The sequence below is a fragment of the Stegostoma tigrinum genome, chromosome 18, assembly GCF_030684315.1.
Source record: "Stegostoma tigrinum isolate sSteTig4 chromosome 18, sSteTig4.hap1, whole genome shotgun sequence".
In the NCBI taxonomy this organism is placed as follows: domain Eukaryota; kingdom Metazoa; phylum Chordata; class Chondrichthyes; order Orectolobiformes; family Stegostomatidae; genus Stegostoma; species Stegostoma tigrinum.
This window is the reverse complement of record NC_081371.1, coordinates 7,601,249-7,625,378: the sequence shown is the minus strand read 5'-3', so window position 1 is coordinate 7,625,378 and position 24,130 is coordinate 7,601,249. Positions and strand designations below refer to the sequence as shown.

At 44.9% G+C, this 24,130-nt stretch overlaps 1 protein-coding gene across 1 annotated transcript in view; it reads right to left on the bottom strand.

Annotated features, from left to right (window-relative positions):
- tmtc1 (transmembrane O-mannosyltransferase targeting cadherins 1) overlaps nt 1-24,130 on the bottom strand; it is a 172,180-nt gene that overhangs the window by 40,437 nt on the left and 107,613 nt on the right. Inside the window, exons 8-11 of the mRNA XM_059652288.1 lie at nt 23,764-23,885; nt 17,686-17,853; nt 14,559-14,672; nt 13,462-13,605 (exon numbers count right to left, since the gene is read on the bottom strand). Coding sequence (XP_059508271.1) covers nt 13,462-13,605; nt 14,559-14,672; nt 17,686-17,853; nt 23,764-23,885 — 548 coding nt within the window. The remainder of the gene's footprint in view (nt 1-13,461; nt 13,606-14,558; nt 14,673-17,685; nt 17,854-23,763; nt 23,886-24,130) is intronic.

Below are 24,130 nucleotides of genomic sequence, written 5' to 3'. Positions count from 1 at the left end.
TGACCCGCAACACTGCTCAGGGACGGAGTTCCAGGATTTTGACCTAGCGACAGTGAAGGAACAGCGATAAAATTCCATGTCAGGGTGGTGAGCGGTTTGGAGGAAAACAGCAGGCTGGCGGTGTTCCTGGGTGACTGTTGCTCCAGCTCTAGGTGGTACAGAATTAGAATGAGCTTCATTGTCACATGTACTCACACGTGTACAGTGAGAAGTTTACAGGTTGCCACTTATGGTGCTACATTAGATACTAAGCTACCCAGGAACAGATACTTAGCTACAAATTTTAGCGGGGGGACAAGACGTTAGAAAAATAAAGAAATAAAAAGTCCAGCAATATATTAGAAAAATAGAGAATGAACAGTTCAAAATAACTGCTTCCTGCATTGCGCTTCAACTCTGCGCTGAGGCCGCGGGTCTGCGTCCACGCCAAGGCGGCTGGGCGGGGGGGCTCCGAGTCCGCGCCAAGGCCAGGGGTCCACTTCAGCTTTCACCCTTGGACATTACTGATGCTGCGCATGGATGGGAAGTTAAAACAAAACTCAAAGAGAGGTAGAAGTAAAGAAACAGAATGGACGGAGCGAACAAGGTTTGACTCGGGAGTCCTACTCCATCGCCATCTTGGAAGAGAAGAGAGATGCCAGGTTTGTATGGTACTTTGTCACTATTACAGAGATTTTTTACAACAGGGGCATTGCTGCAGAACTGAGCCATCAGCAAAGAGAGGAAATGTAACGAGCAGTCCAAATCCTGATTTAATTTATCATAAAACATATAACTGGAGGGACATCACAGCAAAGTTTGGTTGCAAAACCATCCATGCCCAGAATCAGGTGTAGATTTTAGAAGCAGTCAGCCTTGACTTGCTGCATCTGATTACACAATGCTCCCTTATCCAACCTTTACACAGCACTGTAAAGAACAAGCTTACTGCTGACGTGGATACAGACGTGGACGAGGGACAGGAATCACAGGCCGCACTGCTGCTCCTGGCTAGGAGCCTGGCATTGCCTCAAGTATAGTGACAGTGCCCTGGGAACAGCACCTTCCCGCATCTAGCTGATGAGCCCAGTGGGCCCATCCCCAGTTTACTGTTCCCTGACATTCACCCACTCGTCTGGGCTCTGTTGGGGAACAACAAATATGAACAGTGGTGCAAAAATATCAATGTGGAAAACGATTTAGGGGAAGCTCATACACTGATACTGCCCCAAAATTGGACCAGCAACATGAAAACACTTTCTCTGCCTTCAGCAGCCTCATCCAGTGGTCCTAGCCATAAGTGGCTTTTATTTGAAAAGCTCTTTTGACGCTGGAAGACAACCCAAGGTACTTGACAGAAAACAGTGATATAGTTCCACGTGTCGCTTGGAGGGAAGGTCGCATGTGATGACACTCCATGCATCCGCTGCCCTTGCCCTTCCAACTGGTAGAGGTCACAGGTTAGCAAGGTGCTGTCAGAGGAGCCTTGGTGAGTTATTGGACTGCTTCCTGTAAATGGCATATACTGCCGTCACTGTGAATCAGTGGCAGAGCGAGTGAAGGTTGACGGTGGTGGGTTGGGTGCCAATCGGTTGGACTGGAGCTACGGCTTCTTGATCGTTGTTGGGACTGCACTCATCCAGGCATCTGGGGAGTATTTCATCAGACTCCTGACTTGCGCCTTGCTGACGGTGGACAGACTTTGGGATGTCAGAGGGTGTATCAATATCTGAACCTCATGGAATGACACGCCCGTGAAACATCAGTTCCTACCAAAGTGGAGAAGCAGGGAGAACAGGGCATTGGCAAATAAACCACAGTGTTTGTGAGTCATTTTGGCAAATAGGATGCAGAACTACAGGGCCAAGGGAGACTCACAAACAGCACTCTGCTCATATATTCAGTTCCACTCTATGGCAACTACAAACAATTTCATCACAACTGAAACAGCCTCAGATGTCAACCTCAAGGGGGCAAGAAAAAGCTGACATCCAGCTGTAGTCTGCAGATCTGCCAAAGCTCCAGCACTCAGGGGATTGCAGAGGTGAGGTGAGCAGGATTGAAGTGAAGAGTCAGGAAATTGCGTTCCTCTCCAGTTCAGCATCCCCCGTTCAAATTTAACACCGTGGCAGGGCTTCTGCCGTTCAATTATTGCAGGGATAGGCCTTCACCCATTGCTTCTGCAATGCAGCAGATCAAGGGAGAACATTTTTAAATCAGGCTTAAAAACATATGAGTAAAAGACTGATCTTTTATTTCAACAACCTGTGATCCCAATGTGTCTGAGTAACAAGGGTGATATGATACTCAGAATGTGGTCACACCAGTCTTCTACTGTGTTGGCCATTTAGATCCAGATTTGCTTTGCCTTGTTATTTGGCTCTGAGCAGTGACTGACAGTGTTGATTGTCAAATCTATTAAAGCCACCAGTTCTCTTTGATCACTTCACAACTTCATCATCAGTCATTGGCTTTTTCGTGTGTGTTGGCTATTTCTCTTCTCACTGCACTTCCCCATCAGCTCTTCATGTGGCAACCTCAAAAACAAGACTTCTTCATTTAGTACCTTTCGGAATATTCTGCAGTGGTTCACAGTTAAGTAAATTCCCTTGAAGTGTTGTCACTGTCTTAATGTCTAAACAAAAAGCAGCCAATTTGCACTCAGCAAGTTTGCAGAATCAGAAATGAAATACATGGCAAGCTCATCTGTTGTCGAGATGTTGGCAGGGGTATAAATATCGGCAGGAGTCAGAATTCCTTACTCCTCTTTTGTGGAGTGGAAAATTCAGTAAGGTCATGGGAGAGCTGGAACAGGTTTAACATCTTTATCAAAAGACAGCGCCCCTGATAGTACAGCATTCTGCAGTACCACATGGCAGTTTCAGCGCAGATAGTGTGCTCGAACGATTCGAGGGGGACTGAACCCATGACCTTCTGATTCAGGGGCAAGAATATAACTCAATGAATCATGAGTGATGCCAAAAATGGGGAGAGGAGCAGGAGGATAAAGCCATTTATGGAATGGAATAGTTCAATGGCTTGTTTTGTGAGCACAGGGCGCTGGAGGTAAACACTGACAAAAAAAAACACAATTTTTCAATGCTTAGTCTCCAACATCTGCTGTCCTGCTGTGAAGATAATGTAGAAATAGTGAGGCATGGCAAGGGACTGGTTCATGTGTTGTTGGCCAACTTTCAGTGAACGGAATGAATGAGTGACCAGAGACTGCTGAAGGTGATCTGAGCAGCTGAACAAGCAAGAACTGTAACCAAAATAATCTAGCGTGGGCTGTGTTCAAAAAATTAGTAGAAGAGGAAAATGAGCAGATTCTCCGCCCGATAAAATATCAACGTAGAGTCTCTGCAGTACAAATCAGTGAGGACAAGAGCAAGCTACCTTTATCAGTTAGGTTTCTACTCTGCCAGCCTTGATATGGCTTTGATTGCTATTCAAGGGGTTTCCGGTGCCCAAGAGGCAACTAGGAATGGGTAATACTTGCTGGCCAGCCAGTGACCCTATGTCTCCCCAGTGAACGAACAAAAAAGGACCCCATTCAGATGAAAACAAAGTGTGGAGCTGGATGAACACAGCAGGGCAAGCAGTATCTCAGGAGCACAAAAGCTGACGTTTTGGGCCTAGACCCTTCATCAGAGAGGGGGATGGGGAGAGGGTTCTGGAATAAATAGGGAGAGAGGGGGAGGCGGACCGAAGATGGAGAGAAAAGAAGATAGGTGGAGAGGAGAGTATAGGTGGGGAGGTAGGGAGGGGTTAGGTGAGTCCAGGGAAGACAGACAGGTCAAGGAGGTGGGATGAAGTTAGTAGGTAGGAAATGGAGGTGCGGCTTGGGGTGGGAGGAAGGGATAAGTGAGAAGAAGAACAGATTAGGGAGGCACAGACAGGCTGGACTGGTTTTGGGATGCAGTGGGGGGGAGGGGATGAGCTGGGTTGGTTGTGTGGTGCAGTGGTGGGGAGGGGATGAACTGGGCTGGTTTTGGGATGCAGTGGGGGGAGGGGAGATTTTGAAGCTGGTGAAGTCCACATTGATACCATTGGACTGCAGGGTTCCCAAGCGGAATATGAGTTGCTGTTCCTGCAACCTTCGGGTGGCATCATTGTGGCACTGCAGGAGGCCCATGATGGACATGTCGTCTGAGGAATGGGAGGGGGAGTGGAAATGGTTCGCAACTGGGAGGTGCAGTTGTTTACTGCGAACTGAGCGGAGGTGTTCTGCAAAGCGGTCCCCAAGCCTCCGCTTGGTTTCCCCAATGTAGAGGTAGCCACACCGTGTACAGTGGATGCAGTATACCACATTGGCAGATGTGCAGGTGAACCTCTGCTTGATATGGAAGGTCATCTTGGGGCCTGGGATGGGGGTGCGGGAGGAGGTGTGGGGGCAAGTGTAGCACTTCCTGCGGTTGCAGGGGAAGCTGCCGGGTGTGGTGGGGTTGGAGGGGAGTGTGGAGCAAACAAGGGAGTCACGGAGAGAGTGGTCTCTCCGGAAGGCAGACAAAGGTGGGGATGGAAAAATGTCTTGGGTGGTGGGATCGGATTGTAGATGGCGGAAGTGTCGGAGGATGATGCGTTGTATCCGGAGGTTGGTGGGGTGGTGTGTGAGACCGAGGGGGATCCTCTTGGGGCGGTTGTGGCGGAGGCAGGGTGTGAGGGATGTGTTGCGGGAGACGCGGTCAAGGGTGTTCTCGACCACTGCGGGGGGAAAGTTGCCATCCTTGAAGAACGTGGACATCTGGGATGTGCGGGAGTGGAATGCCTCATCCTGGGAGCAGATGTGGCGGAGGCGGAGGAATTGGGAATAGGGGATGGAATTTTTGCAGGAGGGTGGGTGGGAGGAGGAGTATTCTAGGTAGCTGTGGGAGTCAGTGGGCTTGAAATGGACAGTTTCTAGCTGGCTACCTGAGATGGAGTCTCTGCATCCCTAACTTGTTCTTCCTCTCACCCATCCCTTCCTCCCACCTCAAGCCGCACCTCCATTTCCTACCTACTAACCTCATCCCACCTCCTTGACCTGTCCGTCTTCCCTGGACTGACCTATCCCCTCCCTACCTCCCCACCTATACTCTCCTCTCCACCTATCTTCTTTTCTCTCCATCTTCAGTCCGCCTCCCCCTCTCTCCCTATTTATTCCAGAACCCTCTCCCCATCCCCCTCTCTGATGAAGGGTCTAGGCCCGAGCTTTTGTGCTCCTGAGATGCTGCTTGGCCTGCTGTGTTCATCCAGCTTCACACTTTATTATCTTGGATTCTCCAGCATCTGCAGTTCCCATTATCACCCATTCAGATAAATCCTGATCAAAATATTTAACTGGCAAAGCAACTATGCACGCATTTCTGACTTGGACCAGCAGGGAGCAATCAGGGCCAGCAAAGTCACAATGACAACTGAGATCCCATGTCGCTACCCCAAAGATCAGGGAAGACACAGCCCTGCTCCTGTTACTTACTTTGAATTGGCTCTTTACTTTCAGTACAGGGGCACAACTATTACATCAGTAATAATACGTAACAATTTTGTTTGGTGCCAAGAGACATCAGATTGTTGAAAACTTGCAGAAATTGGAGTTCCAGCTTTGCTATAAGACAGTGACAGAAGCAGGCTTTTCGGCCCACTGAGTCAGCCATTCATCGAGATTGCAACTGATCTGATAATCCTCAACTCCACCTTCCTGTCTTATCCTCAAAAACCCTTAATTCCCTCCCTGATTAAAAGTCCATCTATCTCAGCCTTGAATATACTTAACAACGCCACCTAGCTGGCCACTGCACTACCCTCAGAGAGAAGAAATTCCGCCTTATGTCCGTCTTAAATGAGTGACCACTTACTCCGAGAGTTTACCCCCTGGTCCTTGACTCTCCCATGAACAAAACCAATCTCTGTGCACTTACCCCGTCAACCCCTCAAGAATTTTATTGAAACACAGACATGAGGCTCAGCAATAGGCAATTCAGCCCTCAAACCTACCCTGCCAGTTAATATGATCATGGCTTACCCTCCATATTCCTGCTTTCTCCCTGTACTTATTAATTCTTCTAAAATCTTAAATTTATCCTTCGCATTCTTTAATATATTGTGACGTGGACTTCACAACCCTCTGCAGCAGAGAATTTCACAGGTTCACCACCCCAAGTTTCCAAATCTTTGCTCAACTCAGTCCTAAATGGTCCACCAATATCCGAAGACATTTTCTCCTGGTTCTAGGCTCTCAACCAGGGAGAACAACCTCCATGCTTCGAGTCTGTCCACTCATGGTGGAATTTTATACATTTCAATCAGATCCCCTCTCATTCTTCTAATGTGCAGTGAATATAGGCCTGTACAAACCAATCTCTGCTCATAGGGCAGACTGCACACCCCCGCCTCCCAAGTATCAGTCTAATGAATCTCCACTGCACCCCTCTATGGAAAGCTTTTGCTTATATTTCTGTCTTTTGTTTCTATTCTTGATTCTCCATCCTTCATCTCCCTGCCCAGTTTCCTGTCCACCTTGTTCATTTTAATAAGGTCTTCCCTCATTATTCTAAAACCTCTCCTATTCAGAAAATGCCTCCATACCTTAAATCAGCGCAGTGAACCTCTTCTGAACTACCTCCAATGCTAGTACATCTTTCCTTAGACCTGTGCCTTTTGTCCTTTGAAATAAAACTGACCAGTCCACTTGGCTTCCCTATTAGCTGCTGAACATGAATGTTAGCAATCTGTGATACATGCACAAGGAATGCCAAAACACACTGGTCTGTAGGCTTCTCTAGTCTTTCCTCAATTAAGTATTATTCAGCTCCTCTATGCTTCGAGTCAATGTGTGTAACCGATTTTCCCACATTGCATTCTACCTAGCAAACTTTTGCGCACTTTACCTATCTATAATCGCTCTGCAGACGTGTATGTCATCTCCACAATTTGCCTTCCAACCTCTCTTTTGTGCCATCTGCAAACTTGGCTTCAGAACATTCAATTCACTTATCCAAGTATTCAAAGTATACTGTAAATACTTGTGGTCCCACCACTACTCCGTGTGGCACTCTTCCAGTTAGAGTTTGCGACCTGAAAATGACTCCCTTAACCCAACTCTCTTTCTTGATCTCTCCAAGTCCTGAGGCTAATTTATTGCTTAATCCAAGTCAACACAGAGCCAGATTTACCTCGAAGAAAGGAATTTAAGTTGCACACATTCAAAAGGTTTCGAGGAAGTGGTAACAATGTGGAGGCAAATAGTCTAAAAGAACAAGATATTTTAATGATTTTGCCCTTGCAGTTTGGAGACCATCGGTAGAATTTCCCCTTCCTACAGATAGTTAAGAGCAAATAGAAATATTCACTCAATCAGTAATAATTTAAGCAAAAGCAAAATATTGCGAATGTTGGGAATTTGCAAGAAAAACAGAAAATATTGCAAAAACTCATATCAAACAGCTTCTTTAGATAAACAGGAACATTTAACATTTCCGGTCAAGGGATTTTCATCAGAGCTGGAAGATGTTAGGGGTGAAAAACAACTTCCAGTTCTTTGAAATATCATTGCCGTGAAAAGTCAAGTAACTGTTTACAAGTTTATCTCAGACTTTTGGGGGAAAAGAATCTCTCTCTCCCTTCTACCATTAATGCTGGAAACCTGAGAGGAAGTGTCAACTTGCTGCAAACCCACATTTGTTGGGATATTACCAACTACAAAGAAAAATCTATATTCATGTTTACATGATGTTCAAAGGGGTTTCATCTTTACTCCAAGTCTAAAACTTCCAGTTAAAAGTTTAAATGAGACTGGGCCAACAACCACCACATTTGAACAGTGAGCATTGTTTGCGATGGATCCGAACCAGATGATATTCTGGACTGATTTAGATTGATGAGAGGATCAGGGAGAATTTCTCATGTCATTTTCTCCAATTGTGCTGGGTTGCTGTGTTTCTTTTTGCCTCTCCCAGTAGTTCATGCAGTTGTTGAGTTGGGTGGGGGTATACATACTGTAGTACACAAGCTCTTGGAATTGCGCAAATAGGCTGGTTTCTTTATAGGATCCTTCCATATGAACTAAACTGGGAGCAAGAGTAGGTCCTTGAATAATATCATGGCGGAACTAATGATGCCCTCAATTCCCCTTCCCTGCCTGCCCAACTACCACTCACTCTCTGACCTGACATCCTTTAACACTTCTGTTAGTCAAAAATCTTGACTTGGCAACGATCCCATCACTCCTCAGGGAAGACAGCTATATAGACTCAGGACCATCTGAGAGAAAAACATCTCACCTCGTTACTGTACACCTTTTCAAATCCCAGTCAACAACTCCCAAAAAACACGGTAAAAATCAAAGGAGTTGGGACACCTCAAGCTGATGGCAGCAATTAGACAATCGATCAATTGGGCACAAATTTAAAAGAGGATGACTCTGGCCTCCGACACATGCTTGAACGAGAATAAACTTCAGCCTGCCTTTATCTCGCCTTTCACCCAATTTCAGTTACCAGGCGGAATTTTAATGGAATCTCTCCAGCCACCTCAGAGTAGAGGTCAATGGATGGTCAACGTGATCAAATAGGGCATCGATGGTCAACGTGATCAAATAGGGCATTGTGTTCACAATCAAAACCAAATGAAATTGATCTTTGATCAGCACATCGACTCAGGAATTGGCAAATGAAGTTGGGTAAATGAAGTTGAGAGAGCTATCAGCAATAATCTAAGTGAATGGTGGAAGAAGTCCTTTCATGGGTCCCACAATGTTTTACTCTTTGCCCAACTCCGTGATCCTACAACAGCATCCATGCACTACAATAATATGAAACTTCTCACCAGCCTTTCAATTCACACAGAAGTGAGCGACACTGCAGGAAAAATGCTCACATTGGAGAAATGAAACAACAACCTGAGCAAAATGGCACGCCCTCTCTCCTTTAGGGAAATTGGGCATGGAGGCAGAAATGTTACTAGCTGATGCAGCAAATGGAGGGAGCAAGCAGAGCCGTGGAAATGTCCCAAAGCTTCACAGATCCCATCCTCAAATTAATTTTGGATGCCGGGTAACGTACTTTAAACACCCTTCAAGTAAAACGTGGCCAGAGTTATATGGTGTATAAACAGATATATCGTAAAGATATATGATTTCTAATTCTTAGTTTTTGTCCAGTGACCCTGGTGCAAGTGCAGTGAGACAAATAATGGGTTTGGACAAGGGATGCACCAAAGCACATCATCAATGCAGAATTGGAGCCAACGTCTATGGATCTGTATCCAGCTTGAGAGAAAGGAGGGATGAATGATCACAGCTGATGTGGCTCAGCAACAACTATTCCTTCCAAAGCTCATGTGCCCAAGATATTGCTCCTCAGTAAGGTCAAGTTCAGAGAAGGATCTTCTTGTGTGCTCCACAACAGTGACCTCCTCATCCAGCTTGCTCCTCTCACTCTGTCTGACATTCATTGTTGTTCCCCACCTCATCCAACAATCCCAGAGACAATCCCAAACAGATCACACTATGCATGCAATAATGTCAACCAAACACAATGCAGCAGCAGCAATAAGAGAAAACACAGTGTGGAGCTGGAGGAACACAGAAGGCCAGGCAGCAGCAGAGGAGCTGAAGGCCATAAACCATCAACTCTGCCACTGCACCATCAAATGGAGCTGGATTAGTTTCCAACAGGGATGGAGACCAGATCAGGTCCCTGTAACCGGATAGCATCTGGAGGTCTTTTGGACCGGCTATGATACCCAAGAGGGTCACAGAGCAATTTTCCACTGCCATTTCCCCAGTTTTTTTCCTTCCTTTTCTCTCAGTGTATACGCCTCTTCCATGAAGCTCCAGGGCAATGAGGGAGGGAGAAGGGAATGTTCAGTCATGGCACTCCACCCATTATAAGTACAGGGTGGTTTCATCTGACTTACTGATGTAACCCTTTTTGAGTCAACCTTCATGGGTGAGGCTGCCATGAGGTTTGGGACTTTGGTCTATCTGAGAATTCGCGCCCTTACGCTGAACTCTCTCTGTGAATTGCATCGAAGTTTTTGCCTTAATCAAGGGTAACTATTGTCTGGAATTTACAACAAACATTTAAATATAGCACTGCTCTCTGTAACCCAGCTCTCGAGTACAGGTTATTACATCCTTTTGGGTCTCAATAAATGTCAGTGTTGCACCATCCTATACATTAACACGTCATTAAATACTCATGCTCATTAAGTGGCATCAGCTTGGTGGACCAACTAACATTATCCTGCTTGCCAATTTAGCAGGCTTATATAGCCCGTGTGTAGGGGATGGATCTCTCAAAAAGCATTTCCTGCCTGTTAGGTGCTGAGAAAGTCCTATCTAACATGATACGTCCTATCAGAAAACGCTAATTCAAACACTTCAGTGACTGAAATAGCTCTGACATACCAACACAGCAGCCTGATCTAAAACACCAAAACATCAACCCCAATGCATGACACCGCATGATCACCACGTTATTTGTGCCTGAGGTATGAGTGCGGCACTATCTGCTTTCAAGGTTTAAGAGTCTGCAAACACATAGACAGAGCCAGAGTATAAACTGTATACTAAGGCACAGATAACTTATCTGCATACTTGATTGTTATCTCAATATCGTGTTAGGTTTCTACATGTTTTGATACAAATCACACAAATTAAAGCTACAGATTTATAATTCTTCTGTCCTTGTCTATAACATCTCCCTTTGGCATCTCATCTTTTTCCATTTTTAGTCCCATTTCCCTTCATCCAGCGACTACCACTGGCCTATTCACAACCCCTAATTCCACCTCTGCCTTGTTTTTCAACTGCACTTTACAGATCAATTTATTTCCAATATTTTAAGGCAGCAAATTTCTTTCACAGAGGCAGTAGTTTTGAATGTGGCCAGTTGGAGCACAAGTAGGCCATTCAGCCCCTCAAGAATCTCCTGCCGTTCAATTTGACCATGACTAAACTGCTCCCAAATCCATCTGCTTGCCTCGTGGACATACCATGAATGTTTTTGTCAGCGCACCTTCAGAGAGACAACAGTTTGACACCACTTTCTCCATATCCCTGGAAGGAATCCATTTTTCCATTCTCCATGTTGCAAGCAATGGGAGCTACCAGCAAGGTTCCAGAATATTTCCTGACACAGTTACTGTACTTTGAAGGTTGATAAGATGGGGCAATGTGTATTCAGTCCACAAAAAGAATACAGAAACAACAGTGAAAAGCAACTGTGAGGTAGAAACAGTCTTTGTGGTACTGTGCATTGCACACCAGTGACTTCTAAATGACATGACAGAAAACAATCATTCAATTAGCAATACCGACAGGCCCAACAACAGCAACATTTGTGCTAACAGACCTGACCTGAGTTTTCCAAAGCAAACTGCTGCCAAACACCTCAGGGCCGTGCTTTGGTTGGGAGCACACAAGGAATTCTCACAATACAGAATCAGTCAGAAAGCGAATGAAGCAGTTTGTTCTATTCCACCTCTTTTTTAAAAAATGTCACCTCCTCTCCCCCTCGAAGTTCTATGACAACCCAATGCTCAAATATAAACAAAGAGCTGAATTCCACAGGTGAGGTGAGAGTGAGTGCCCTTGACATCAAGGCCATAATCTGACCAAATGTCACATTATGGGGAGCCCTGACAAGCTAGATTCAATGGGAACTGGGGGAAAAGCTCTCTCCTGGATGTTGACATACCTAGCACAAAGGACAATGTCTTTTGTTGCTGGAGGTCAGTCATTTCAGTGCCAGACATCCCTACAGGTGTGCCTCAGGGGAGTGTCCTCAGCATGTCCATCTCCTGTTGCTTCATTAATGGCCTTCCCTTCATCGTATGGTCAGTAGTGGCCATGTTCGCTGATGATAGCAAAATGTTCCGCACCATTCGTGGCTCTTCGTGTACTCAAGCAGTCCATGTTCGAATACAAGAAGACCTGATCAAAATCCAGGCCTGGGCTGACAAGTGCCAAGTAACATTTACATCACACAAGTGCCAGGCGATAACCATTTCCAAAAAGAGAGAATCTAACCACCACCCACTGACACTCAATGATGTTACTATCAGTGAATGTACCACCACCAGTGCCCTGAGGTTCACCATCTACCAAAAATTGAGCTGGACTTGCCATATGAACACAGTAGCTACATGAACACGTCAGAGGTTAGGAATCCAACTGTGAGTAATTCAATTCCTGACTCTCCAAAACCTGTCTACAAGTCAGGAGTGTGATGGAATATCCCCACTTGTCTGGATGGGTGCAGCCCCTACAACACAAGAAGCTTGACACCATCCAGGACAAAGCAGCCCGCTTGATTGGCACTACATCTACACCCCGTACTGCTGATGCTCAGGAGCGTTAGGTGTGCACTACCTATCTAATTTGCTCAAGATCCTCAAACAGCACTTTCCAAATCCACAATCTAGAAGAGCAAGAGCAACAGATACATGGGAACCCCACTACCTGCCAGTTCCCCTCCAAGCCATTCATCATTCTGGCTTGGACAGATGTTTCTAATCATTCAGGGTCACTGAGTCAAAATTCTGGGACTTACTACCTCACAACATTGTGCACATACCAACAGCAAATGGACTGCAGCGGTTCAAGGAGGCAGCTCACCACCAACTTCTCAAGGGCAGTTAGGAATAAACACTGGTCCAGCCAGCGATGCCCACATCCTGTCAACAGAAATATTCTCCCAACAGTCTTTCTCAAAACATTTCCTAATTTTGAGCATCTCTCTCAAAATCTTCCCTTCAATATAAAAAAACAGAACAAATCCTTACTTGCAATGCTGTGATGCAGCTGGAATTGAACTAGGGTGCACTGACAGTACCAGTGATGAACCTCAGTGACACCACACAAACATGCTAGAACCATAGATAAGCACTGCTGTAAGGTCCACTGTGTATTATTTGGAAAGCTGGGCTGTAAATGGACAGAACCATGTACAGCTTTAGGTTTGATTTGTGTTTCTATACTCTGTGTGTTAAGAGGGGAAGTGCTTAGTTTCATTTTTGTTGTTCTGACAGTGGTGTAGGGCTGTCTGGAAACATGCTTAGCAGCATTACAATTTGGCTTTTATGAAAAACCCTCATACTTCAATGCTTTAGAGAAAAAGCGATAGAAGATAGGAACAAAACTGATCTGTTGACAAGCAACAAGGAGCCTTATGACACAGACAGGTAGACAGAAATAGTTTCATTTTTGAAAGACAGACCCATCCCAATGGGCAGGAAGCCTGCAGCTTTCTTTCAGATGGGAGCAGGGCTCACAGTGAGAAATGGTCTGGCACAGCAGCAGTGCAGTTCAGCAGTGCTCGAGCAGGAGAAAAGATGTCTTGGATAGTTTAATGTAGGAAGAGAAATTTCCAGAAACAGGCGGCTATGGAAGAAGAGTTGATGAGGAATGTCAAACCGACTTAAAGCAGTGACCTCGACTCAAACATTTGCACAACACTGCAAACATTTTCAAAGCACATGCCAAATCTTTACACTTACTTCAACAGGTTCCCCAGATTGAACAGCGCACGGTTGTGTTGCGGGTTCAGTTTTAAGGCCTCTCTATAGTGGACTTCCGCCTCTGACACATCTTTGGTCAATGTGCCAAGATTGTTGAGTGCACTGGCGTGGCGTGGATACAACCTGGCAGAAAATAGATCGCAAAACCCAAAAGGGAACAGTAGGAATTCAGTTCTGTAAATCCATTTATCAGACACATCACAGCAATACTACAGGAGCAACTGCAGATCTTTGAGACATTTCATCAGTAACATTACCCCCAGCAGAAATGATCGAACAGAATGGGGCCTCTTTTCTTAGCAAAATAGTCTACTTAAAAGGTGCACGTCTTATATAATGTTACATTAACACTTCAATTATCTTTTAATGGCATCTCAACTCAGTGATTTTTTTGTATGTGACGTTAAGATCCCATGATTAGTATGCCTATTCCCCGAGCGATCTAACTAATGTTTCTCCTCCATCCAAAGTCAGATAAACTGCACAGTGATCTCCATTGCTTTTTGCAAGATTGCACTGTGCACAAAATCGCTGTCGTTATTGATCTACATGACATAGTGACTGCACTTCAAAACTAATCCATCAGTGCTTAAGCGCTTTTGAACGCCCTAAAGTTCGATAAGGTGCGAGAGAAATTCAAGTATTTCTGTTCTGTTCATGAGCTTTTGATCTCTATTTTTTTCTAAGTCTTTCTTTTCATTCCTTTTAGTTTATCATGAAGCCTGGGTTACACTGTCTGTCTGGTATGCCACGTACCTTAATCCGAAAACCAACCTTTTGATAAGCAGACACAAAGCAGCAAACTAGAGAGAGTACATAATACTCTGCACTGCATCTGCTGAACTGCAGCAGATTGCCCAATTCCTAAACAGAAAAAAAAACAGTGTATCTATAGCAACTTTTGTACTGTCCTTCATCAGGAAGTACAAAGGTGTTGGACAACAGCCAAGCTCGATATGACTAACTTTCAACACTGAGCCAAGCCCCTTCAGCGGGAGGCCGGCCTTTTGTGCGGAAATGTTTTAGTCTGAAGGTTAGGCAAATAAAGGAAGGAAAGCATGGACCGCACTGCTTACCTCAAAGCTGTTTTATAATGGTAAACAGCTTCATCGTGGCGACCGTAGTCTTTCAGGAAGTTGGCATAGTTGTAATGCACTTTGGCATTAAGGGGCAAAGTCTGAACACCAGATCTGTGGAGGGACAGGGAAATAATCAGCCAGAATTACTGGCTTAGCACGTGTACTCGTGCTTAAAGCACTTTATTACCTTCATAACTTTCAACAATATCAATGGTTATTTAATAAACCTGACTCTGAATACAAGCACTACAGTATTGCATTAACACATCTAATTAACTTGCAGGAAAAAGTCAAGATTTTTTTTTAAGGATTAAAGGCACCATCCTGGACATTATCCCTTCTCTCTTGTTTGCATTGCTCATCGCACATTACTCCAACAGATATGGTGAGCATGCACCAACAAGAAATCTTATCTCGAAAACACAACAGCAGTAACCAAAGAGTGAACAGGGCTATTGCTGCCGAACTGGCACTTTTTCAGATGAGATAGACTAGCCAATATCTGACAATACAAAACATAGTCCAAGTGGCTAGAGGGGAATGAGTGCATGAGAAAATACGTCCAGGGTTTTCACCCTGTGATCAACATACAAGGATAAAGATGATATTCATCTGAGTCATTCCAATGGTTCAGAGAAGCTGCGTCGACCCACAAACATTTCGTCAATGGCACTCCCAACAGGGAATGCCAGTTTGGGCTCATACACAAACTCAGTGGGGGCTGTTGTTCAGACACAGCAATTACCCCCATAGCTCCGGTGGGTAAAAGAGGCAAAAAAGTGTGTAAGCATTCCCTTCTTCTTCCTGTCTGAAGTCCTTCTACATGTAGGAAGGCCAAAAAGGGACAGGATTAGGATCAGCTGCAATGCCTTACACATGTCTGCACATGCTGACAATGCTTCAATGAAGAACTGATGGAGTCTACATTTTTCAGAAATTATAAGAAAGGGAACAAGTAGCGGGGAAGCTGCTTCATTAGCCACACTCCATGTGAACATCACTTTCTTAAAATTTATATTTTCCTTTCAAATGAAAAGTATTATATGAGGGCCTGGCTCACTCCTGAGCCACCTCTTGCGAACCTGAAAACAATGTCTGCAACTTAGCTCCTTACCCCTCTGCACATTTCTCTGCTAGGGTAAATATCACTGCTTCTCCATTTGAACTGCCCCACAGTTCCAGCCTCCCCTTGTCAACTTCATCTTTATTGCTGTGGCTGTCAGGCCAAAGGTCAGCATTGGGAGGGAAGATGTCTGCTCCCATGACATTTCTTGTCCGCTCCACACTCCCCACCCCCCAACCCCACCACACCCGACACGTTCTCCTGCAACCGCAGGAAGTGCTACACTTGCCCCCACACCTCCTCCCTCACCCCCATCCCAGGCCCCAAGATGACCTTCCATATCAAGCAGATGTTCACCTGCACATCTGCCAATGTGGTATACTGTATCTACTGTACCCGGTGTGGCCTCCTCTACATTGGGGAAACCAAGCGGAGGCGTGGGGACCGCTTTGCAGAACACCTCCGCTCGGTTCGCAATAAACAACTGCACCTCCCAGTCGCGAACCATTTTAACTCCCCCTCCCATTCCTCAGACGACATGTCCATCATGGGCCTCCTGCAGTGCCACAATGATGCCACCTGAAGGTTGCAGGAACAGCAACTCATATTCCGCTTGGGAACCCTGCAGCCCAATGTATCAATGTGGATTTCACAAGCTTCAAAATCTCCCCTTCCCCCACTGCATCCCAAAACCAGCCCAGTTCATCCCCTCTCCCCACTGCATCACACAACCAGCACAGCCTGTCTCTGCCTCCCTAATCTGTTCTTCCTCTCACCCATCCCTTCATCCCACCTCAAGCCGCACCTCCATTTCCTACCTACTAACCTCATCCCACCTCCTTGACCTGTCTGTCTTCCCTGGACTGACCTATCCCCTCCCTACCTCCCCACCTATACTCTACTCTCCACCTATATTCTTTTCTCTCCACCTTCGGCCCGCCTCCCCCTCTCTCCCTATTTATTCCAGAACCCTCTCCCCATCCCCTCTCTGATGAAGGGTCTAGGCCCACAACGTCAGCTTTTGTGCTCCTGAGATGCTGCTTGGCCTGCTGTGTTCATCCAGCTTCACACTTTGTTATCTTGGATTCTCCAACATCTGCAGTTCCCATTATCACTCACACATTCACATCACTGTCTGGATCATTTTACAGTCAGTACCCTCTGCGCTATTGGACTTCTGCCTTTTGTGATTTCAAATACCATTTTCTTATTTTTGTTTACCATACACAATCCCGCCATGGCTCTGAGCTTTCTTTTGATGACTAATTTGGGACACACAGGGTGGGTAAGAGGGCTGTTGAATGGATATTGATTGTGGTGTCAGGAAACCCACAGAAATACGACTAGCACAAGCCGAAAGTTGTCCCGGATAGGCTAACTCTGGAGGAGATTGAAGAGGACCAAACAACAAAGTAGTCCTATGTGACACATTTGCAGTGGGAACTATGCCAGGGAGGGCGCAGATTTATTGATACAATCGCTCTTTTGGATCATAAATCTCACTCCTCCTATTTCTTCTGAAATTGAAATTTCTCTGCTTAATGCTTTTCCTCATCACCTTTTCCTCAAGAAGATCAAGATTTCCCTCTGCTCCACTCCTTTGTAAGGCCATACAACGCACATGAAGTAGGCCATTCAGCCCATCAAGTTTGCTCTACCATTCAGTACGATCATGGTTGATCTAATAATCCTCAAATCTACTTTCCTGCCTTTTCTCCATCACCTTCGGTTCCCTTACTGATTAAAACTCTGACTACCTCTGCCTTGAATATACTTAATCACCCGGACTTGACTCTCTGGAAAGAATTCCACAGATTTACTACCTTCTGTGCACAGATCCCTCCTCACCTCTGTCTTAAATGCATGTCTCCTTTTTGTGAGATTATGTCCTCTTGTCTGAGACTCTCCCTTGTGTTCCATGTTCTAAACAAGCCTCTCTGCATCTACTCTCTCAAGTGTCCCAATAATCTTGTCTATTTCAATGGGGTCCCTTCTCAATTTTCAAAACTCCAAAGAGTACAGGCATAGGTATGCTGGCTCTACAACAGCATAGTCTCTCACCTGAACAGAGCCTCCCTGGACAACCACACCTCGTTCTGTTTCAGGGTCTTCCAGAAGAACAGTCCTACTACAAGCAACATGGTTACCGTGAGAACAGTAGCTCCCCATTTACTGAGAACGCCACACAATCGATTCAAGCCATGGACGACCAGGATGCAGTATCCCATACTGAAGTTTAAAAAAAAAGACAGACACATGAACAATGAGGAAAGTAAGTGTCCCTCACTCATAAGCCAGTGAGATTGTAGCTAACCTGTAATCCTCAAATTGAAGATCAAAATTAAAATTAAAAAATTAAATCCCATGAAACTTTGAACAACATTATGTGTGGGTTGCCTTACAACAATCACTTGCATACATATGGCAAAAACTGAAAGACCTGCAGATGCTGAAAATCAGAAACAAAAAAGGAAATTGCTGGAAAATCTCAGCAAGTCTGGCAACGTGTGGAGAACAGTTCTGAGGAAGGGTCACTGGACCTGAAACATGAACTCTGCTTTCTCTCCACAGACACTGCCAGATGTGCTGAGTTTCACTTGCTTATGTATGCAGTGATTTTCATGCAGAAAAGAAATAACAAATCAAGGTGGTTTGCATATCAGCAGATTTCAAAAGTTAAAGAATGAGGATTATAATTGGCGATGAAAAGCTTAGTCAGAAATGGAGACGGAATGGTTGAGAGACAGGGAGGACTGAGGAGAGATTTCCAGAGCTTAGAAACTTGCACCATTACAAGGGGCCACAGACAAGAATCCGTGAAGGCTCCAGGGCTAGACAGGGTTACAGAGCTTGGGCAATGAGGGGATATAAACTATAATTGCACACCAACACAGTAAGTCCATGACTACTTAAGTAAGTATTTTGCGATAGACTGCAGTCAACTGAAGACGAATCCTATCATGAGGAAGTACTAGGTCACACAAAGACAAAACCAATCACTCAAAAAATGGTCCACATATATACAGGATAGATCTTCTAACACATGCACAAGAGTGGCGGGTGGGGGGGGAAATCGCACATGAATGTGAAAAATAGAATTGTAAAACCGATGTAATGTTCTCAGCATCTTCATTCATGAGGGGACAGGGAGAAACAAATTCCGCTCATGATTACAAATGGCGAATCCTGCCAGAAAAACACAGACACAAACATTGGTCCATTTAAAGACAGCGGGTTCAAAAACCGGAGTGTCACTTGAACCGAGGAGAATAGCTCGACGTTTGTCCTTGTCAAAAGATAATGGTTAGCATGGAATCACGTCCCTGCCCGGGTCACTTCTGCCAGGAAATGATGGGAGAGAAAATCCCACTCTCATTACAAATTCCCACAGAAACGTTCCACAGTTCAATACCTTACCTAATTAGAATAGTAACCAGTGAGCTCAGGAACAGGATTGGGCCATTCAACCCTTCCAGGCTAATCAACCGTTCATCAAGATCAAGGTGTGGCCTAACTTCATTGGAAACTGTCTGTACAGTATATGCAAAAGTGGGGGATCTGGAACATAAACTGGCAAACAGCTGACACTACCCAACTATAGGGGCTCGAGGTGATACAAGCTTCTTATTCCAAATACACAATTATTTTATGGGCTATTAAAATGATGAGTAAACATTTTTGGGGGAAAACAAATCATGGAGAGCCTGGAGCAAAAACAAAGTTGCTGGAAAAGCTCAGAAGGTCTGGCAGCATCTGTGGAGAAAATCAAAGCTAACGTTTCGGCCTGGTGACCCTTCCTCCTTTCTGAGGAAAGGTCAACGGATCCTAAATGTTAACTCTGATTTTTTCTTTCCTCCACAGACGTTGCCAGACCTGCTGAACTTTTCCAGCAACTTTGTTTTTGTTCCTGATTTACAGCATCCGCAGTTCTTTCAGTTTTCATGGAGAACCTGGGCTTTGGTGTTCCTCCTGTAAAAATCACCCTCAAATAATCACTGTCAAAAACAACACAGTTATATCCAAGGTTACTTCATCTGAAAAAACTCAACGCCACATCATCATTGAAGCTTAAAATCCTACCCCCCACGTCCTCACCCCAGGAAGTGACAACACCAGAATGGCACAGCAGGGAGAAAATATGGACAGGGAATTCACAGCAAAAGGAGCACTTTTGCTAGAATGGATGCGCAGAATTCAATGCAGTCCATTATTTCACTTTGAAAAGGATTAAAGGTAGAACCTTTTATGAAAAATATACAGCATCACTTATTACCTTCTCCTACTCTCTGAATACTTAACACCCAAACACTCCGCAGTGTGATGCGTGACTAAATTTGTTTCGATGTGGTTGTTTGAGAGAGGAGTTCTGTTCAAGATACCACTGTAATTCCTCTGCCCTTCCTCAGAATTTGGAGGGGAGCGGAGTGAAATGGCAAGAAAAGGTTTTGGTACAGTAGACCAAAGGATATTTATCAAGGGCGGCACAAGGCCAGTTGTGCTAAATTGAAAGAGAAGCAGAGAATCATGGAGAAGCTCAGGAGGTCTGGCAGCACCTATACAGAGAGAAACAGAGTTAATGTTTCACTTTTGAATTGACTCTACTTCGACATGTTTATTCGGTTCAGCTAATGAATTAAGATCATGCATTGACCTACTGGTGGCCATTTTAGGATGCTGCTGGGATTTTATGGACCTTGGGATAGATATCCCCCACATTACTGTCACTCTGCTGGGTGCATCGAGTTGAATTCCTAGGGGGCTTCCTTGAGAATTCCTCGAGTTCTGAGGAAGGGTCACTGGATCTGAAACGATAACTCTGATTTCTCTCCACACTTGCTGCCGAGCCTTTCCTGCAATTTCTGTTCTTGTTTCTGATTTCTAACATCAGCAATTGTTTCAGTTTTTCCTTAGTCAAAGACAGACATCCAATTGTCTGTTGGATTTCTACATGCAGTAGCTTCTGGTTTCTATTGATCGGTAATTCACCATTTGGTAAACTGTGACTGTCAAACCAGACAGGATAATAGAGTGAGGGTGCATATGATCGCCAGCTAAAAGCAGGGCAATTTGGTGCAGTTTAGATGGAAAATTGCCATGTATGTTATTGGAGGTTAACCAAGAGATAACATGGATGGAATCTTGACAGCATCTGAACACCCATCCACCCTCCCAGCTGCAGCAGGAATGGCGTATCAAGATTTGAGGCAGGTTTAGGTGGAGGAACAAGATGCCAAAAAATACTTGAAGGATAAAAAATTGGCTCTTTCCAAACTGAGTAAAACTAAACCAATAGACAGAAGAAGAGTCATTATGCCAGGTGCTCACAGGTTATTCACCATTAGACAACCAAAGACTTCAATGCAGGGATAAAGCCAAAGATTTATGTTGACTCATCTCTAAAAGGGGCAGGCTGAGCTTAGAAGGCACATTAAAAATCACATATGGGATTCCTGGCTTTACTAACAGAAGAAGAGCACAACAGCAAAGGCAGTTCTTCGAAATCTTTTTAAAAGACTGATGGGGCCGTAACAGGAGAGGCACACTCCATTTCACGGGCTATGAACTTGCGAGAGTGCCTCAACACCATGGAGAGGGAGATGGATTAAAATGGTCACAACGGTGCGGAATTCACTTCAAGACTGGAGAGTTGGAATTGTTGTTTTTGGAACAAAGAAAGCAAATTTAACAGAGGTATTTAAAATTGCAAGAGGTTTTGATAGTTTAAATGGAAGAAATCTTTCCAAGTGCACAAAAATCAATAACCAAAGGACATGGGTTTAAAATAATTGGATAAGCAATCAATCAGAAAGGAGAAGACAATTATGCTCCCAGCATAATCAATTGTTACAACGTTAAATGTGTTGTCTGAATGGGTAATGGATGTATTCACCTTCCAAAGTGATCAGGATATGTACGTTGATTGATTTGCAGGGCTAGAGATAAAAAGCAAGACGAATGGTATTAATTGCATAGCTCTTTCAGGCATTTCCGGGATCTAGATCATAGAATCCCCAGAGTATGGAAACAGGCCGTTTGGTTCAACAAGTCCACACAGACCCTGGAAACAGGATCCCATCCAGACGCATCCCCCTACCCTATCCCTGCATTTCTCATGGCTAACGCACATACCCTAACATCCCTGAGCACTACAGGCAATTTAGCACGGCCAATCCTCCTAACCTGCACATCTTTGGACTGTGGGGAAAAAAACTGGTGCACCCAGAGAAACCCACGCAGACACGGGGAGAATGTGCAAACTCCACACAGACAGTCACCCGAGCCTGGGTGTCCCTGATGCAGTGAGGCAGCAGTGCTAACCACTGAGCCACCACACCACCCGTTTTTGTGTTCTTCTATAATAGTTAGGCCAGCCAAGGGTCTCCAAACTGTTAATGAGAGTCACGACTGGAACGTGGATGTGTGATGTCTGTTGCAAAGTTTTATGGGGCTTAGCTGAGACATCCTCAAGAAATGTTTACCTTTGGCTTCAAGTTATAGGAGGTCAACTGCTTTTGGAGCTGAACTGATCAAACAAAAGAACGGGAAACTAAAGAATCATCCTAGCATTCTGGGGTCAGCACACTTGGCAACAGGAATTCAGCAACGCAGGAGTGCTTAGAGACACAGTTTATTGAAGGACAACAAAACTGAAGAAGGATGAAGACTAACTCGCAATCACATTGCAGCAATGTGGTGCTGCTCTATGACTTTGGAATTACAACCCATTCAAGTGCTCAGCTGAGGAGACAGGATACTTTATGGGCTTGCAACTGATTGAGAGGTCACTGCGATTCCAAGAGGCATTTAATTACTAAAAGGAGATAAGCAAGAAAACACAATCAAAAAGGCGAACTGCATTGTAGCCCTCTAGGCCCGAAACATCAGCCTTCCTGCTCCTATGATGCTGCTTGGCCTGCTGTGATCATCCAGCTCTGTACCTTGCTATCTCTTAATGGCATTGTAGCTTTTACCTTGAGAAAGTGGAATATCCAGGTGAGGAACACTGTATGGAGCCTTGTTCAGAAGCCATCAGGAGTACTGTCTTTCAGCACTCCCTCTCAGGCAAGTTATATTGATGTACAGTGATGAGCGGATGCAGTGTAGGTTTGTGAGAATTATAAGAGAGTTAAACCAGCAGGATGTTGCTCAAACCTAGTGTATAGTCCTTAGAATGTGGGAGAGTGAAGGGGAATTGAATCGAGGTATTCAAAATAATAGAAAAACAAGAAAAATAGGAGAAACTGTGGGGTGGGGTGGGGACAGGGGATGAGAAAAGAGATCGCGATTAAGAGGGCACGGTGTTACAAGGTCCTGCAAGACTCAAAACAGGAAATGCTTCTTCACACAATGTATAGACCAGGTACTGTATCCCTCATACAGATTTCAGTGAGGGCTTCCGACTGGGGCCAAGGTCAGTCCAGGGGTGTGGCAAACCCCCATTTTGGTGCTGACAGAATTGAAATTTTGAAGCTAAACTAATAGTGATTGATTATTGATAGCTAGGGGTATCAGAGGACATGCAGAAAAGGACAGGCAATGCTGCTGATCAACTATGAACAAATCGAAATACAGGTTAGGTCCCTGTCCAAGGCTCCTCGCTGTTCCTTTGCTTCACCATGAGCATCCACAAGGTTTTGAGCATTCCCAAGACACACCAGCCTTGTGGAACTTCCCTGCTTTAGACACAGATGAGGCCATTTTAGCCCTTGAGGTTTGTGCTGCCTTTTAATAAGATCACGGCTGGTCTATGACCCAAGTCCACATGCCTCACTGTCTCTTACTGTGGAAACCATGCGCTCACACTGGCATTCGGTCATCAGCACAGTTCTCCGCTGGCTTTGCAAAACTGATCACAAAATTGTTGTCAATCTGCCCCTGAAGTTTGTCTGAAGCAGATCCACAAAGCCCCTTAAGACTCCACCCCACAGTGCGGGCTATCCACCCTTAAACCCGTCCCTCTCACACAGCATCAGTCTGAAGCTTTCACCGGCATTGCATTGACTCACGTGGAAAGGTGATGACAAAGGCTAACATCCCTGTCACCCCAGGACAGCTCTATTTCTACATGTTACTCAGAACGGGCACTGAGTAAACACCAGACTGTTACACATAGCGTGACATGATAAATGTGTCTTTTACCTGGGCATGTACAACACCCGCTCTGCCACCACAAAGCCCACTCTGATAAAGAGGTTGCTGGCAGGGATGAATGGAAAGACCAGGAATAGCAAGCCCACTAACACCTCTCTGTGCTTCAGTTTCTGCAGAAGGGAAAAGGAAAACAAGAACAAATGAAAATGAGGAAATTGTCAGTTCATTCGCTAATTTTACACATACAATGTCAAATTTAAAAAAGATACAGCACATTCAATGACTGATCCAAACAAACAAACCGGTTTCTGGTGCAAGTCAGTCAGCTTATCACCCAGAAACATTGAAATAGGGGCATCAGTAGGCCATTCGGTCCTTCGAGCCTGCTCTGCTACCCAATATGATCATGGCTAAT